The sequence below is a fragment of the Mytilus californianus genome, unplaced genomic scaffold (genome assembly GCF_021869535.1).
Source record: "Mytilus californianus isolate M0D057914Y unplaced genomic scaffold, xbMytCali1.0.p SCAF_6, whole genome shotgun sequence".
Classification (NCBI taxonomy): domain Eukaryota; kingdom Metazoa; phylum Mollusca; class Bivalvia; order Mytilida; family Mytilidae; genus Mytilus; species Mytilus californianus.
Window position 1 is genome coordinate 29,610,746 of NW_026262712.1, and position 17,497 is coordinate 29,628,242.

The following is a 17,497-nucleotide window of genomic DNA, read 5'->3' on the forward strand; positions in this document are numbered from 1 at the left end:
CGTTTTTAGTTAATTTTATTGCATTCTGTAAATAATTTGTTACCTTTTAGCCGTAGCGGATACTTCCAATGGAAATTCAGATGACCATGTTGACAGAAGTCTGTGAATTTAATTATTCAAATTCACATTCCATAGAATGGGATCGTTCGAAAATTATTTTTCAGAAATGAAAAAGTTCTAGGGTCGGTCGGGTAACTGGACCCACACATATACTTTTATTTGGCCTAATGAGTAATGAAACAACTAAACACCACAGACCACATGTTGTAGATATTAGCAATAAAAGGTCATTGTACAGCCTTTAACAATGAGCAAATGATTACAAACCCCATAGCAAAATACAGGCTTTGACATACAAAATGTAAAATAATTCAACACTAAAATAAACAGCTTATTTATGTACAAAACATCAAACAAAAAAAAAATTTTTTCGCTTCATCACTCAGTTCATTATGTTCTATAATTTAATAAACCATTATAAGCAATTACGCGCTTGTAACAGATCTATCCTTTCATCTTTTGACCAGCATGATATGCCATATGGTGGAGATTTAGATAACATCTCTATTTCCTTTTTCATTCTCCCTGATATTTGCATATTGTTGAGTTTTCTTTCGCAAAAATCAAACAACCCGCTATTTTTTTTTACCGGAAGTTCTGTTGAAAACTAAATTAGAAACTAATACGGAGCAAGACGTTAGTCATTTCGGCCCTTTCTTATTTCCACATGATCAAAACCATTCCATAGACCTAATCAAAGAGCTAAAAGCTCTGAGGAAAAATGACGCTATTGTCTCTAATATTGGGATATTTTTGATGCAAGTTTTGATTTTCACATAATTTACCTACTGAATCTTAGGAGACTTTTCAGTTCATGGTAGGTAGGCTGACTGACAATAGAATAGATATGAATTGTTTTCAATGTCTATGGCTTTTTTATTTGTTTGTCAAGATATATATATATATATATATATATATATATGTGAAGTGAAGATGACTACTGGTTGTTTCTTCTGTATAAAGAAATAGCTCAAGACTTCCTGAACGATCTACAATATTCAAAGTAATATGTGAGAAACAAGAAACACTTATGAACCACATCAACAAACGACAACTACTGAACATCAGGTTCCTGACTTAGGACAGGTACAAACAAATGCAGTGGGTTTAAACGTTTTAATAGATACCAACCTTCACCCTTACCCGAAACAATAGTGTAACACCACAACATAGAAAGACACACTATAAAATATCAATTGAAATGGCTTAACTCAATCAAAAGACAAATTAACACAAGTGAACATACACTGAACGAATAAATATGATCTATGACACAATGTAAATACAAAATCAATGAAATAAGGGGTGAATAACCAAAGGCAACAGTAGAATACCGCTGTGAGATGTTAAATAATTTCAAAAAGTAAACCAAAACCTTGAACAAATAACCTTGCCGCCAAATAGAATAATGTATACACAGGTAAAAGAAAATAATTTTGTTGTAAGGTATACTGTATAAATGGAGAACGGAAATATTTTTTACAAAATAAATAATTTTGTTGTTCATAGTACGAGAAACAGAAGTGAAAATTTATAGTCATACTAAACACTTATCAAAGCTGGTATATATCAAAAATAGAGAGACGAGATATAACCCCAAATAAGTAAACATTAATTAACAAAAAAACGTTACAATTGTATCAACAGGTCAAATTAACACGAAAGTACGATTTGAGAGTACTCGCAGTTACTGAAAGCTAGTTAAAAGCCAAAATCAATTAATAATAAAAAAATCATGCATTAGAGGAACTATTCACAAGACGATGTCCTAAAAAACGCTGAAGCGTAAATTTTTTCAAAAGCTAGCTGATTTCATATCGAGTTGTTTATGTTAATGCATATTTCGATACGTTTAAGTCATATGATACTTCAAATTTAATAAAAAGAAAAAGTTGAAATGTTTTATTTACTTGAATGACTCGTTTTTGATATAAAAAACCGTGTACACAGGCTTTCTTATACAAAAAAGTCCTTTATTTTATCAAAATCTTCAGAAATTCACTGATATTGTCTACCCGTAATTTAATTCGCTTACAGCTTTTCCGTTTGCAGTGACCTTTACCATGACACCTTCGTTAGAACTTCGGCAATTGCACAGCGCAAGTTCGAGGGGAAAACCGCGATGAAAGAAAAGGTAAACAAACGTTGAGAGAAGATAGTATTAACCGACTCTGAAATAAAGAAAAATATATTCACATCATTAGTAGACTCTTCATAGCAGTAATTGCCCTTAAATGACTATTTTTTACCTTTTTTTTTGTATTTTGGATAAAAATTAAAAAGAGATTAAGAGAAACTGTAAACAGAAAAAAATGTATACACCGAATCATTTAACAACTGTGGATATAAACTAAAAAGAGATAAAGAGAAACTGTTAACAGAAAAAATGTATACACCGAATCATTTAACAACTGTTATGACAAAGTTTAAATAACAAATAGGTACGCATGGAAAACATAAAAGAAATGTAGCGTATCACTTATTTTCCACGTGTTCCATGATTGTGTGCTGATTGATTATCAAAAGGTAATGATCGGCATTCCTCGACACTGGATGAAATTTTGTTGCCGATTATACTGTATGGATTCGTTATAAATTTAAAAAAAAAATTGCGCAGAAGATTTAGTTTAATATATATGCATACATAGGTTCAATAATTTCTTCAACACAATAATTACCAGAAACGCATCGGACATTGACCTGACTACTCTTGCAAAAAAACTATACGGCAACGGTTGTTACCGGCTTGTTTCTTTGTTACCTTTGTATTGTAGCTAATACGTAAACTTTAGTATCAGTTAGGCTCAGACAATTTCATATTTTATTTTCGGGGGGAAAGGGGGGAGATAAATTGTTCGAATTCCATTGTTTTTAAGATTAATTTATATTTGTTACAGGAGGGAAGTGATAACAATTGTTTGAATCCATTAAATCAATTAAACATTGACTTAACAAAATGTTCCTGTATGCTATTGAAAAATAAATATGTTTTTGTTTGTTAAAGTACTAAAAAAATTGTTTGTCCAAGGAAGATAAATGGTCGGTAGTTATAGTTATTTTGATTCTGAGAAACTTTTAGAGTTCTAAAGATGTTACGATTACGCGGGCTAAGAAACCTAAACAATAGGCAATTACAGATTGAAAATAATTGATTGTTTGATTGATGGTTAGTTAACGTCCAATCGGAAGTATTTCATGAATGTTCAGGATTAAAACAATAGGTAGGTCGTCCATGTAATAGAGGTAGTCCGGGATGAAAATCTTGGACATTTGGACTGCATTTTGAAGATGAAAGTATATTGGATAGGGACTGAAATTTTGCCTTGCAGAAGGTCACCTACGGACCCATTAAAGAGTGGCTGAAATGGTTCTTAACATGCAGAGAGCTTGGCACTATCTCTACACGTGGCATCGGATTTAATGGCCATATTCTGACCGTACGTGGCTGAGAACTAATACATCCATTACAGCGAAACGAATGTCCCATTTTGGCAAGGGTATTCATGCCAATCAGAAGAGTTAGGGTTGCCTTAAAAATATAATGTTTCTTATAAAAGATATTTTTTTAGAAAAGAGTGAAATTGAAGATTAAAAGTATGTCCTTTATCTGGAGATGTGAGGATTAGACAAAATGCCGTCCCGGAACGCGTGCTAAAGAGAAATTACATAACTAATACACCAAATTCTTTAACAATCCTCTATCTGAGTTGTTTTACTTTCTACACATTCTTCATGAAATGAATTTTCTTTGACATTAGAAAAATTGTAAAATAAGTAACAAAAAAAAATAGGTTGATAGAAAGAACAAGAACATGGATAAAGGAAAACAATATATTTATGATTATATTGTACAATTAAAAGAATTCTTTATTCATCGGAATACTGTTGTTTTATTGTTCAACAGCTGTCAAATTTTTCATTTCTAGTAACAAAATTTACTAATCTTTTTGGAAAACATAACAAATAGAAAGCTACAAGTCACACAAAACGACCCAAACTCAAAAACTTATATAATAAATGAAAAGACAAACATTTGAGCTCAACGATACTACATCAATAATCATATTGAATTCATTTTTTTTTTGCATGTCAACAGTCAATGACCAATGTAAATACATATATATTTTAAGTAATCTTATTATCCATTTCAAATATTTTCTGATGTAGAAATGTCCTAATGGCTTTGTTTGAGGACTTATACGGGCAGTGACATAAACACACAATTGATATCTCGATAATTTGCAATGCGTATTTGAATGATTATCGCTGTTTAAACAGTAATTCAAAAATATCAAATTTAAAAAACGAAACGTAATTATGATATTTGAATAACTTATCACTCTTTTAAATTTGCTTCAAGCATGAAAATATCAATAAAACAGGAAACACCACAAACCTTATATTCGTACAAAGAAGTGTATATATGACAAACATAACACAGCAAGTCAGAACGTTTTTGGTATACTAAACAGCTAAAAGAAAGCCATCTCGAATTTTGATATCTTTGGGTTAAAAGTAAAAAGATGATCAATGGGAATTAAATTAAAGGCTTGTGTAGAAATCATGACACTAAAGACATTTTTGTAAAAAGCAAACAAGAAAAATTTGCCGTTGTCTATATGCATGTCTTAATGCATACTGTAAAAAGTTATTAAGGTCTCATATTTGATTTTCGAATTTTGAGAGGATTTAATCCCTTATCGCAAAACATAAAAAAATATGCCAGCTGTAAAATGATTTCTATTTGGTACGTATTATGTTTTTTTTTTAATTTGTTTTTTATTAACAATAAAACAGTGATTTTCAAAATAAAAATAAAAAAAAGAGATCATTGTTTCGGATGTTCAGTATACATACAAGCTACAAACCCGAGATACTTCGTCGCGGCTCGTTCTTTTCTTAAGAACTCAGATGAAAAGAATCAATACAAACATAAAAGATTTAAATGGACTAGATATGCATATACATTATTTCTGTGACATTGCAATAGGACTGCAAATATAATTTAATTATTTGACCTAAATATCTACATATGTGGAAAGTTATTGGTTAGATACATAGTTTTACCTGTGAATGTATTAAATATTGAATTTTCAACACAATATACATATGTACAGTGATTGAAAGTGTTGGTTACGGAAAGAAGGACAGTATATGGGGCGGAGCAGAAGAATTAAACTGTGTTGGAGTAGAATCCATCTTTATAATTTCTTTTCCACGTTTTATACATTCTATTTCAAAGCATTTGCATGTATATACTTTAGGTATTCCAATGGAGCTGGTTAAGAAATATCTGTATCCGTATCCGATTACTTTTACTTTTAATTTTTGTGATTAATAGATATACAAATAATAAAAAAAAGCCTTTCAGCGGTAAATAAGTCATTATATTCTGTGAGGTTATCATCCGTTCAAAAGTCAGAATTGCGACCATGGTCAAGGTTTTCTGCTTAAAATTTTCTTGATAAAATTTTGGTGACGTTTATCTCGCCAATATGAAGGATATACTCAGTTTGCCGGATCATATGTATCTGTCACACTTTTGAAAAATTTAGAAGTGTTAAAGAGTTTTCAACTTAAAAAGTATCCCTTTTGAGATCATGTAATACCAACTTCTAAGGAATTACACATTATTTCTATATAATTAAGATTTCATAATTTGAACAGTTACGTTTAGCATATCTTTGATATATTTCAACTTACCTCTTTTTAACTCACTTATCTACAGACATTCCCCAATGCTCTGCTTAAAAGAGAGAGAAGATACCAGGGGCAATATGAAATAAGTAAAAACAGGGAAAACCCCCACAAAAACGACACGTGACGAAAAGACAACCTACAGTCGATAAAACAATACAACGAAAGGAAAAAGAAAAATGATATTTGTATATTGTGTCAAATGTACAAAGACCTTTTATTTGAATACATAAAACAAAATACGTCACATACAAAACCGATGTTCATTTCATTGAAAGAATGAAAATACAAAAAAATCAAACATAAATTGTTTTGCTGCATGTTCACAATTTATCCTCGTTGATATATATATATATATAAATCATGTTGCAAACATGCATACCATACATATTCTGTCTTGATTATGACACTACGAAAAGCAAAACGTAGAAAAAGAAGCATGTTCTTTGTTTTAAATGGTTTGTTATTCATATGCAATGCCTGACATCATTTGATAAACATTTTCAGCCAAGAATATTTGTAGCTGGCTATAATTTAATTTTCATAACAATTGGTTAAGAAGTATATTTAAAGTGCTGGGTAAATTATAAGGTTTTGGTCATGCATATACACAGTGCCGCTTTATAAACAAGTAGTTTGCAGCTGTCCTAAGTCAGGAACCTGTTGTTCAGTGGTTGTCGTTTGTTGATGTGGTTCATAAGTGTTTCTCGTTTCTCGTTTTTTTATATCGAATAGACCGTTTGTTTTCCTGTTTTGCAGTAGTCATTTTTGGGGCCCTTTATAGCTTGCTGTCAATTAAGATCTATTCTATATTCAAACTGTTCAGAAGTTGTTATTTACCTGTTGAGATCAACAACATACTGAATTGACTGCAAATCTACCGAACAGTTCTAGATTGACTGCAAGCGGATTGTCTGATTAGTACTGAATCAACTGGAGTCAATTAATCTAAAATTTACCAAAAGACTGAACTTGACTCAACACGTAATTGTTCAGACTTGTCAGATGATGTTAAGATCAAATGACCGTTTCAGACTAAAATTCGTTTACTAGTGACATACATGTAAGTTTGATAAGGTCAACTTTGCTTGATAGAGTTAAAACCTTTCGTTCTTGTATATTTATCAACGATGAATTTGTGTAAGGTATGTCAAAATCATGTCAATACCGAATCACATACTACTGGAGTCTAGAGTCCTTTTATGCACTTTTGAGAAGTGCAACAATACACAGTTAAACGGTGTACTATCCGAAATCAAAATTGCATTGAAAATTAGTTATATACATATATAAACATGGGTTGAACATTCTACTCTTTATAAGATAAACTTTTAAAGATGTTTGCAAGAAAGCAATATAAAACATCATCAAAGTTACCTTGCTTATTATTTGGTACACTAGACACACGTTTCGTCTACATACTAATCATTATAAGTGCTAAAAATAGAACAGACTACTAGGATGGTGATAACCTCCGACAGCAGTGGCATCTACCCTACCAAATGGTTGTAAAAACTTATGAAAGATAGCAAGCTTTTACGTTGGTACGCTTTCGCATTTTTCGTCATCATCAGACTCGTCAGTTGCGATGGAATTGTTTACAGAAAATAGCACATTTTGCACTGATGTAGTTGAATAGGTTTTCAATGAAATTCTGATCGGAAAAGAGATCTTTACTGGCTAAAGTTATCAATTAATTTGAAATAATAAAAAAAAACGTCAGAAGAGCAAATAAATGAAAATAAAAAGGCCGTATTCACCAGTCATCGTTAACTGAATAGCTAGAACATTGATCTTTATTTTTATAAAATGTCCATCAAAACAATACAAATTCAAGTGTTGTTCTACTTTGGTCTGTAAAGATCTAAAGATATGGTAGACACTAGTATTGTAGTATTAAGTTCCCTCATGATGTCTTTTCTGGTTTTTTTATGCTGCTAGGTTCCTTGCTTGTATACTTTTCTTCTTTCGTTAATATATATGTAGTTTTTTTGTTATTGATTAATGGAAGAGTTTAAAACAACGAACAATTAGTCTAAAAAGACACATTATCATGATTACTGTGTTTGATAGAACGTCTTGAAACTTAAACTCACATTAAAGTCACGAAGTATCTTTAGTCCGTGTTTGATTGACATATCTAATTGAAGATCAATTACAAAACAGATGTACTTACAAAATTACAATAGACTATTTGACATGTTACCAGGTAAAGGATTGTTTCTGTGTTATAACTTTATTTGATTAAATGAATAATGAAAAAGTGAAGTCAATAGCTTACACAAAAATCTGAAGTTTTTTAAGTATGAGGTTGGGTTGCTGTGCATATACGTAAACTAAAATTTTTCTGAAATTCATATAAATTTCATTAAATGTAAATTGTTATTGCATACTCAAATGTTTACGAAACACGCATTATTGATTTCATATCAAGGTATAAATACAATCACCTTAATCAGTCACAAGGATTTGTAATTGCATGACCAACATGACAGGTGACACATCAACTGCTTACCATTCAGTGGCACCTGAGTTCACTACGATTTGTGGTGGGGTTCTTTTTGCTTAATATATAGTTTGCGATGTAGTGCTCTGTTGACGTGTTCATCTTTTCGTGGTTTTTTGTATTTTTTTGCCATGGCGTTGTCAGTTTTTCTTCGCCTATTTTTTTAAGTAAAAAATCCTTTTTTTTTTAATTCATCTTCTAAATACGTTCGTTATAACATTAAACAATATATTTACCATGTTGAATCGATATATGCAGACTACAAACATAAAATGAAAAAAACAAAATTCTTGATGAACCTTCCCAGCGGCTTGTGCAGTATTTTTCGTTAGTAAATGTCTTGTTCGCCAATCTTTTTTTAAAGAGAATACAAATAATAACAATCCAATAATAAGATAAAAAGGTGGGAATCGCATGAACTCCAATACGATTATGACCAGGTTCGTCTTCAGAGTTAATGAATATGACACTTAATAATTTTAAAAAGTCCGAAGCGCTTTTCTAGATTACCTTCATACGGAATGCTCATCTCCAAAACTTTTGAAAGTCGGGGATTTATACGAAACAAAAGAAGCTTTAGGTAAGTGTTTCCTGCCATACATGCATTACCCACAATGCTAATCCACACTCATTCCAAATCTCATAATCGGGAATAGAACACAATCAGTTAACCGTTACACATCAAATGGACACTTAATAAGTTTAACCGTTACAAGTCAAATGGACGACACAAAGATTACAAAAATATATTTTATATTCATATTTGCCTATGTAGACTAATGAAAAAGAAATATCATCGCTGAGTTTCTTGATAATCATCGGATCACGTGTGCATTGGGTTATACTTGGTTTACGGATTTCTTCCGTCAATCTTAATTCAACTGATTAAAAAGGAACGAACGACCCTGTCAGAGTTTTCATGACTTTGAAAAGAAATCAAAAGACGTAACTTTTTTTAATCGAAATCAAAATACAAAAATGTGACGGACATAATAAATGAGTTACTTAGATAAAAACAGACGATTGTTACTGAAAGCAACCAATATCAAAATTAGTACTTTTCTTTTTCAAAAGTAAAAAGAGGAACGATGTATATCTGATTTTTGTTTAATTATTTGCCCAGCTAAAGTGAGAATGACAAATGTTAGTAAAAGTTTGACGAATGAGGTTCATGTATGTGTTTGAAATCGAACTGACATATTTTTTTTTTGTATATTATCCAGGATAATAACATGTTAGTGCTTTGTATTATAACTATTTACATTCTGAATTGGATTATGAACGTGTTGGAACTTCGGTAGGTAGCTGTCCTCGGGACGCATGTTCTCACTAAGTGGACAAAAATAATTACCCTTTTGAAAAAAAAAAAAAAATGTTTAATACGAATGCCAAAACAACGAAGTAATATGCGACAATTCGTTCCTCCAATGTTAAAACATTATAAAAAGTGTGTGTAGAAGAATATCTGTCTGCTCAAGATGACGTAATTTGATGGTGACTTATCGAATTCAAGTTATTTACATATAGCTGCTTAATTGCCGGAAATGTCAAGATAAACTTTCAAACAGTCAAGTAACTCATTAATGACTACCATTTTAGTTTTCGACGGAATGCTTTGTTTTTGTTTGTTTTTTGTTGTTGTTTTTTTTTTGACAGAGTGTTGTCTGTTTTTATTTTGTTGATTTGTTTACTTATTAGTATTGATGGCCCCTTGATATCTTCTTTTTTTAACCTAAATCATGTGTCTCACAATCCTGTGTCTCAAAATCATGTGTCTCGAAATCATGTGTCTCAAAATCATGTGTCTCGAAATCATGTGTCTAGAAATCATGTGTGTCGAAATCATATGTCTCGAAATCATGTGTCTCGAAAAGAGACGAGTATTACATGACATTTAAAATGGAATATTCTTGTATTCACTTCAGCATAAATAGTCAAATCCGGACGATTTGTACACATTAAAGTATAGATATTCAAAAGAAAGATAATGACAGTAATAATAATAATTATGATAATAATAATAATATGACAAACTTTTCCTTAGATGATATATATTTCATTTAACAATAAGAAACGTTAAAAACATAAGCAAACTGGGTTTCATTTGCTACTAACAGCTGCTTCCTCACTTTGTCAAAGACAATTCCGTTCGGCCTATCAAAACCATCTTCCTTGTTCAGTATCTGTTTACAATGTTTTCCATCAGGAGATATGACAACCACATTACATGAATCCTCTCCAACAACAAAAACGTTCCCGTTGTTGTCTATGGTAATTCCTCGCGGACTATTTAAAACACTTTCATCTGTGAACTCCCACACTTGTGCGCCACTGTATAAACAGCAAGTTACTTTGTTTTTAATCGGATTTGTAAAGAAAATCATGTCAGCATGCGTTGAAACGTATAAATACCAACATGATGCGGTATTAGGGATAGTACTGATACTGTAGTCTGTACAAGATATCATATGTAAGTCTTTGTTTGAAACACAGCAGATCAATGATTTACCGTCATAAGTAATTCCATATGCATTATTAGGTAATTCAATGAACTTTACTACCTTTCTTTTGGTCTGATCAACAATACTGATACCAGGTTTCTTAATTGAATATCCAGTGGATAAAGCTATTGTAGAGTCATCTAAGGACGCTACATCATACGCACAGCATGGTTCTTTAAGACGGATGGTATATTCAACTTCACCTTCGACATTAATTGCTATTACTTTTCCATTTTTATTTACGTAATCTGTAAACAGAAAGTCACCCTTTTTTGTAACGCAGCATCAAGTAGGGTATTTAGAAGCTGTGTCCAGTTTTCGTTTAAATACAAGTTTTACATCGTTAATCAATACTTCCTCTGTGTGGATCATCATTTGGGCTTGTCTGTCTTTTCTTCTATTTAGATTAATGTCAGTAGACGGACTTTTCTTGATTTTAATGGAACCAAATTTATCAACCATCAGAATATCCTGTATCTTAGTATTGATTGCACTGGTAATGTTGATGTTATCGTGATTTCTTTTTTCAATACTAGACTGAAGATGCTTTTCGAATTCAGTGGTTTTCGTCTGAATTTCCCTCATACGTAGGAATGCTTGCAGATCTGATGCGTATTTCTTCGTGCTCTGGATTTCTGACTTGATCTGATTTATTTCCCTTGCTTTATCTTGCAGCGAAGACACAATCAAATGAATCGGGTCGCAGCAATCAAATTCAATTTGGTCAAGTTCTTTTATGAACTCCTCTTCCAGGTTATTGACATGTTGGATGACTTGCTTTTTTAAGTAACAAACTTGTGCAGTTATTTTCTTCTTTTGATCTGATATACTTTCTATATTCGACTCTCTGTCTTTACGAATTAGATTGACATTAGCAAAAAGGTCGTCAATGCTCTGCTCTAGGTCAATGAAGGACTCTGTAGTTTTGATGTCCTTTACTATCTCATCCAGTGAAAGTATTTCCCCACATTTCCCATGATCCTTTAAGCACTTGTTGCATATTGGACTCTCGTGCGTAATACAGTACAGTTGATACATCTCATTGTGATACACGCAATGCTGCTTGATGTCGGTTACAACGGATGGTAATAATTGGTAATCTGAGATAGAAATAGTTTTGTGATTTCTTGTTACCTTTAAAACGTTGTGATATTTTTTACAGTCAGCACACAATGGTTCTGCACACTCAATACACCAGTGAGTTGATTGTGTAGGTTGGTGTTGAAGATTGCATACCGCGCACACTGATGTACTTGTAGCCATTGACGATGCCACTGTCAAAATAAAATTCAAAACTATATTATAAATTTGTATTTGTTTAATATTACAAAACAATAGTCATATTTGAACTTTACTAACAAACTCAATTAATATATTAAAGTTGTTATAATTTTGTTACAATTGATCGATGACCATAACATGATTATAACACTTAATAAATTTCGTGCTTTCGAAGCGTTTTTCAGAATTTAACTGAACTAGGAACGCTCGAACTCAAAAATATAAAAAAAGTTAAATTCTGTAACACGTCAGGATCCCTGTAACCAAATCAGATCGTGAAATAAAAGTCAAATCAAACTAAGGTCAACTTTGCCTTATAGAGTAAGAACTTTATTTTTTAATTATTCTTTAATCAACAGAGATCTTTTTTTCAGTGCACACTTTTGATCAGTTAAATGAAAAAAAAAATATCTTTATCTACGGAATTTATCGACACGATATTCATATTTTATATTTAGCTATGCAATAATATATGACAACATATAAAGATACTTTTGGGAAAGTTTTGTTAAAATGGCATAAAGAACAAAGGAGCATAAGTACTGTAAAATTAACAACCGGTCCATTAATATAGTGAAAAAATGATGGAATTCATTATTGATTATTTAAACCCAAAATAATGTTGGAACTATAAAAGATAGTCTTGATGCATAAACGATAGTATATGAAGTTTTTTTTATGTTTTTATGTGAATATGTTAATCAGTACAAGAGCAATAGCATATTGAGAACTTGTGTCCCCCTTTTTATAAAACAAGACAAACAATGAAATATATAGCAGACTTGACTAAATCCGATTTGAAAACCGATAAATATATATACCTAGACAGCTTCCTTTGTAGCTTAATATCTCTGTGAATCGTGTTTGTTTGTAATTCACAAACACACACATATATATAAGTCTAGTTATATATTACACTAACACAAGACATCAATATGCACGTCCATTTGAAAAGATAACGGCATACTAAGAAAAAATATGTGGATGTCATGGTATGTAATACTTCCGATACAAATATTCGATACAAAAAATATCTCCAGTTGGTTTGAAAGCGCACCAACCGCGTCAAGGTTCAAGACCACTGGCAGGTTTGTTTGGTTTTGGTTTGTTTTGTTTTTTAGAGAAAGGGAGAGAGAAAGAGAGAGAGATAGAGAGAGAGAGAGAGAGAGAGAGAGAGAGAGAGAGAGAGAGAGAGAGAGAGAGAGAGAGAGAGAGAGAGAGAGCGAGAGAGAGAGTTCCCCAACCACACCAAGTCGGAGGTCATTAACAGCGGAAAACGTAATATTGGGAAATTGAGATTAATATTTCAATCATCATCCTTATCGTAGCAATCTTCTTAACAATCTGATGAGTAAGCTGTTTTCTACAATCGCCACTGCCCTAACAACAACCAATGCTGGTGCACGACAAATTATGATCGTAGCATACGCAAGATTTGCTACAAATAGTTTTGCCTTTACATGTACAAACAAGGTCCTGTAAAAAGTCAGAGGACATTGGATTCAAAATACTAGTATACTGAAACTATGGAGCTATTCCCAATATCTTTATTCCAGAGGTGACCTAAGTGGTGGTTTGGCGATATAAGCATTCATCCAGACGCTCGAAGAATGTGCTGTCTGAATGATGCATCTGAAGGATGTAGTCTTACTAAGTAAGCACCCTTAGAAAGCGCCGACTTCACTCTTGAGTTTATTCAGATCACCATGTACTGATTGAGCATTGCTTCTGGGTTCATATAGATCCGCGATGAATTGACTTTTCGCTGCAACAGATGTGTCAATATTAGAACCACCTAGATTGACAAATTTTGAGACATGCATGGGTTATGTTTCGACACCTTAAAATTGTCTTTTTTGCCAATTCCGATTAAAGAAGACGTGTTGCATCCTGTAAGAGCGTGCGCAGCTGGTAGTGTGTCAGACATCAGTGGTCCAATAACTAAAAACAAAATTGCATATGTCGTCAACAGGTAAAAACCGTCTTGCGTCTTTGGTTGAAGAAACGCTTCCAGTCTGAAACAACAATTCATCATGTTTGACATCTGAGGAAAATACCTTATTAGAAATAAAACATAAGTGTCTGATGATTTTAATATAATGCGACCCCTGGAATAACTTTTTATCATCTGTTCATTAGCAAACAGAGACGGCAGAATATTTCGTACATATGCCTCTTCAGCCACTTACAGATCCGGCACAAAATTGCTTCACATTCTATAGATTTTGAAAAAATCCCGCTAGGAATATTTCGTCATGGTCTTGCAAATCAAAATCATTGTAGTGCGGGAGTGCATAGTCACCTACAAATTTTACCAATCCCTATTTTCGGGTTCACAAAGAAGTTTCTGACAATCTCTAATTGATCTGCCTTCAATGACTAGACGAACCTTAGACCTTTCACCATTTGAAATAGACCTCCTTATTCTTTCTGCTGATTTTGTAGAATGTTACACATCATATCGATCAAACACGTCCACGACACATCCGAAGTTTTCAAAACAAGCTATATGGGTTTTAAAGGCGTCCTTGGCCAAATTTTCTAAACTATTGTACCTTTTTACATAAAGACTTTGTAAAATACCCATACTATCTCTAATCAGGGGTGTACTGGTTTTTAATTTAGGAATATCACACACCCAGCTAAAGGTATACATTTCCGTACAGTACCATATGAGAGTGCATTGTAATCATTATCCATATGAAAATAATTGTCATCTACTAACCAGGCAAAAATATTTATCGGAGATGTGGGAATAAATTGTAAGGCTGTTGGAATACTTAATTTTGACGGAAATAGATAGAAATAATTTTAAATTTCGAACGATCGTAAACTGCTTTTCACAATTTTTTCCGCATCATGAAGAGTCTGGAAGAAAGGTACACAATATGTATCTAGCATTTTATACGACAACGAAAATGCTTGTTTTTCACAAACAGATCATCATGTAGACTTTCTGTTAGTTTTTGGAAAGCAACATCATGCTCCGACTGATTTGAAGCATCAGAAGCAAGTTATTTGTTTCTTCATTTTAGACAGTAGTTAACAATGCATGCTGAATGATGCAGCGCCTTTGAATCTATGGAGAGTAAACTGACCACTGGATAGTCTGGCTGGTAATTTGTGTCATTTAAAACATAATTGGCAAGCCCAAATGACTCGAAATGCCTTAATTGCTTATCTCGTTGTATGCATTTTGTCTGTTTTGTCTGCAGAATTAAACCTAATCCAAATGTATCAACATTTATTCTTTTTGTACATGAATAGGCTTTGTAACGCAACCTAAGCTACTTTACTTGTTCTTATTTAATGGAATTAGCACTACCCATCATTTTTCGGATTAGTTCGGATGTGTTCCAATGTGGTTCAATATTAGTCTTTTCAAAAAACTCAACAAGAATAAATATACGTCAAAAGTTATTAAACCTTATCATCTGTACTTATTCAAACATCTAGATACAAACGTTGATACAAATCTATATTCTCATTAACAAAAATTAAGAAAATGCATATTTAGTTCATTGTGAAAAACACAGCAATTCATAAGTCATGGGAAAATAAGAAAAGGGGGCGCAACATGACTTATTGAGGTGAATATTGAATGAGTATTATAAAAAGGCTTGTAAAAGTTGATTTGTATGTTCTATCAAAATTTGATATACTTAAACTTCTTAAGCATGGATTGTTCCACTATTTTTTGTCAAAATCGACTACGGGTGATGTATGTAAGAAATTTACTATACTTTGACAAACGGTAAGATTGACAAAAATGTCACATGCAATTGAAATTCTTCAAATTCACTCTATGTGTATTTTCATATGATATTTAATTTTGATATTAAATGAAATCTGACACATTACTCTTTCATTTCATAGAAAATAGTTGCTGATATCTTCATTCAGGAATTATAAGCGTTCCCGTGTTTGATAATGAAAAGAAAAAAAAAACCGGAAAATCACGCTTTACCGCGATTTTACAAAAAAAAGGCACCGTAGGAAAACTCTACGACAGGGCTAAAATGATAATATAATGTTTACTCTATCATCATGTAGATTTTCGGCCGTGAGGTATATCGATACATTAATTTCTTAAAATAAGCGACTTTTTCTTGATTTGTTACTCTACTATGATCTAAGATACCCTATTTAGGTTCAGTATTTTCAGAGAAGGTCTTTGAAAAACTTTTCAAAAACGACGACGGACGATGACGACGACGGACGCCAAGTGATGGCAATGTGAGCTAATAAGTTTAATAAATTATAAATGCGTGATTATCTGCCCTTTCTACTGCATCGTATCCCTTTAATCGATGCGTTCATACCATATGTTTTGATTTTCGGAGGGTTGATTGAGCATAAGATTTAAAAATTTAATAAAATGAATTATCTTGCCTCGTAAGAACTGGAAGTAAACATCCTTGTTCAGAGAGGATGAAAATGAATATTCTGTCCAATAAAATGTCGGAAATAATGTGCTTTAAATTCAAAGCAAATAACACCAATAAGCCGGTCAAGCAAAAGGTAAAAGTGACTCTTCCTTTAAGAAATAATCCTGCTATCTCCCAACCCCATAGAAATCGAACGAGTGTCCCCTGAATACAGCACATTAACATAAAAGTAAAAAAAAAAATGTCACAAACCTTCAATGTGTACAAGGAAGGTAATCTATGAAAATTATCACATGACTGTGTAAATATACTGAACAGTTAAATTAACGTTACTTGTCTGCATTTCACCAAAAATCTTACAAAAAACTGATCGTACATCCTAAGCAATTCAGTAAACTTAATATAAGTTTAAGTTGTAAGATATTTTGTGAAACGCAGACCAGCACCTGAAATGCTTGAATGATCCAATTCAAACGTGTAAAATTAATGATTGTCTTATTCAAAAATATCGGTTAAAGAAAATTTCCTCAGAAGCGTGTTTCAACTCTTATCAATAACATTTCCACCCCGAAATGAAACAAATTTGAAATGCTGGGGAAAAATTGTATTGTTGATGATAGTGTTTTATACATAGTGCTGAAATGCTCATTGTTAAAATATACATTTATCTCCTATTTGACTTTTGCACAACACACACAGACACACAACAAGAAGAAGAACAACAACAATGTAACCGGTCGAAACAGATGCTCGTAACAAGAGGAGAATCAGCATTCAGATGGCTGAAATACCGAAAATCCCTTAAACAAAACAATCAGATTTTGTGCAATGAATAGTTTGAGACATTCTTGTCGTTCTAAAGAATTTCTTTATTAATCCGAATTGTCTGTAATAAACCGTTTTACAGATTTGAATGTTTTTATGTGAAAAGTGCTTACAAATTTTTTACCAGAAAATAAACAAAACGAAATGGGAAAAATCGTTTTAGTTTTTAAGATACGAGCTGTTGAAATTGTAAGCTGGACTAGCTTCACATAAATAGAAAGATAAAGATGTATGATAAG

At 32.3% G+C, this 17,497-nt stretch overlaps 1 protein-coding gene across 3 annotated transcripts in view; it reads right to left on the bottom strand.

Moving 5' to 3' along the window:
* Positions 1-17,497, bottom strand: part of LOC127705049 (transcription intermediary factor 1-beta-like) — a 605,637-nt gene that overhangs the window by 285,814 nt on the left and 302,326 nt on the right. Inside the window, exons 1-2 of one of the 3 annotated variants that reach the window (XM_052209318.1) lie at positions 16,686-16,723; positions 9,203-12,038 (exon numbers count right to left, since the gene is read on the bottom strand). The exons of 1 other annotated variant lie outside the window; for it this stretch is intronic. In XM_052209318.1, the coding sequence (XP_052065278.1) occupies positions 11,050-12,027 (978 nt within the window). In that variant the 5' untranslated portion in view covers positions 12,028-12,038; positions 16,686-16,723 and the 3' untranslated portion in view covers positions 9,203-11,049. Of the gene's footprint in view, positions 1-9,202; positions 12,039-16,685; positions 16,724-17,497 lie in introns of those variants that run through there. One more of the 3 variants, XM_052209316.1, reaches the window with a different exon arrangement.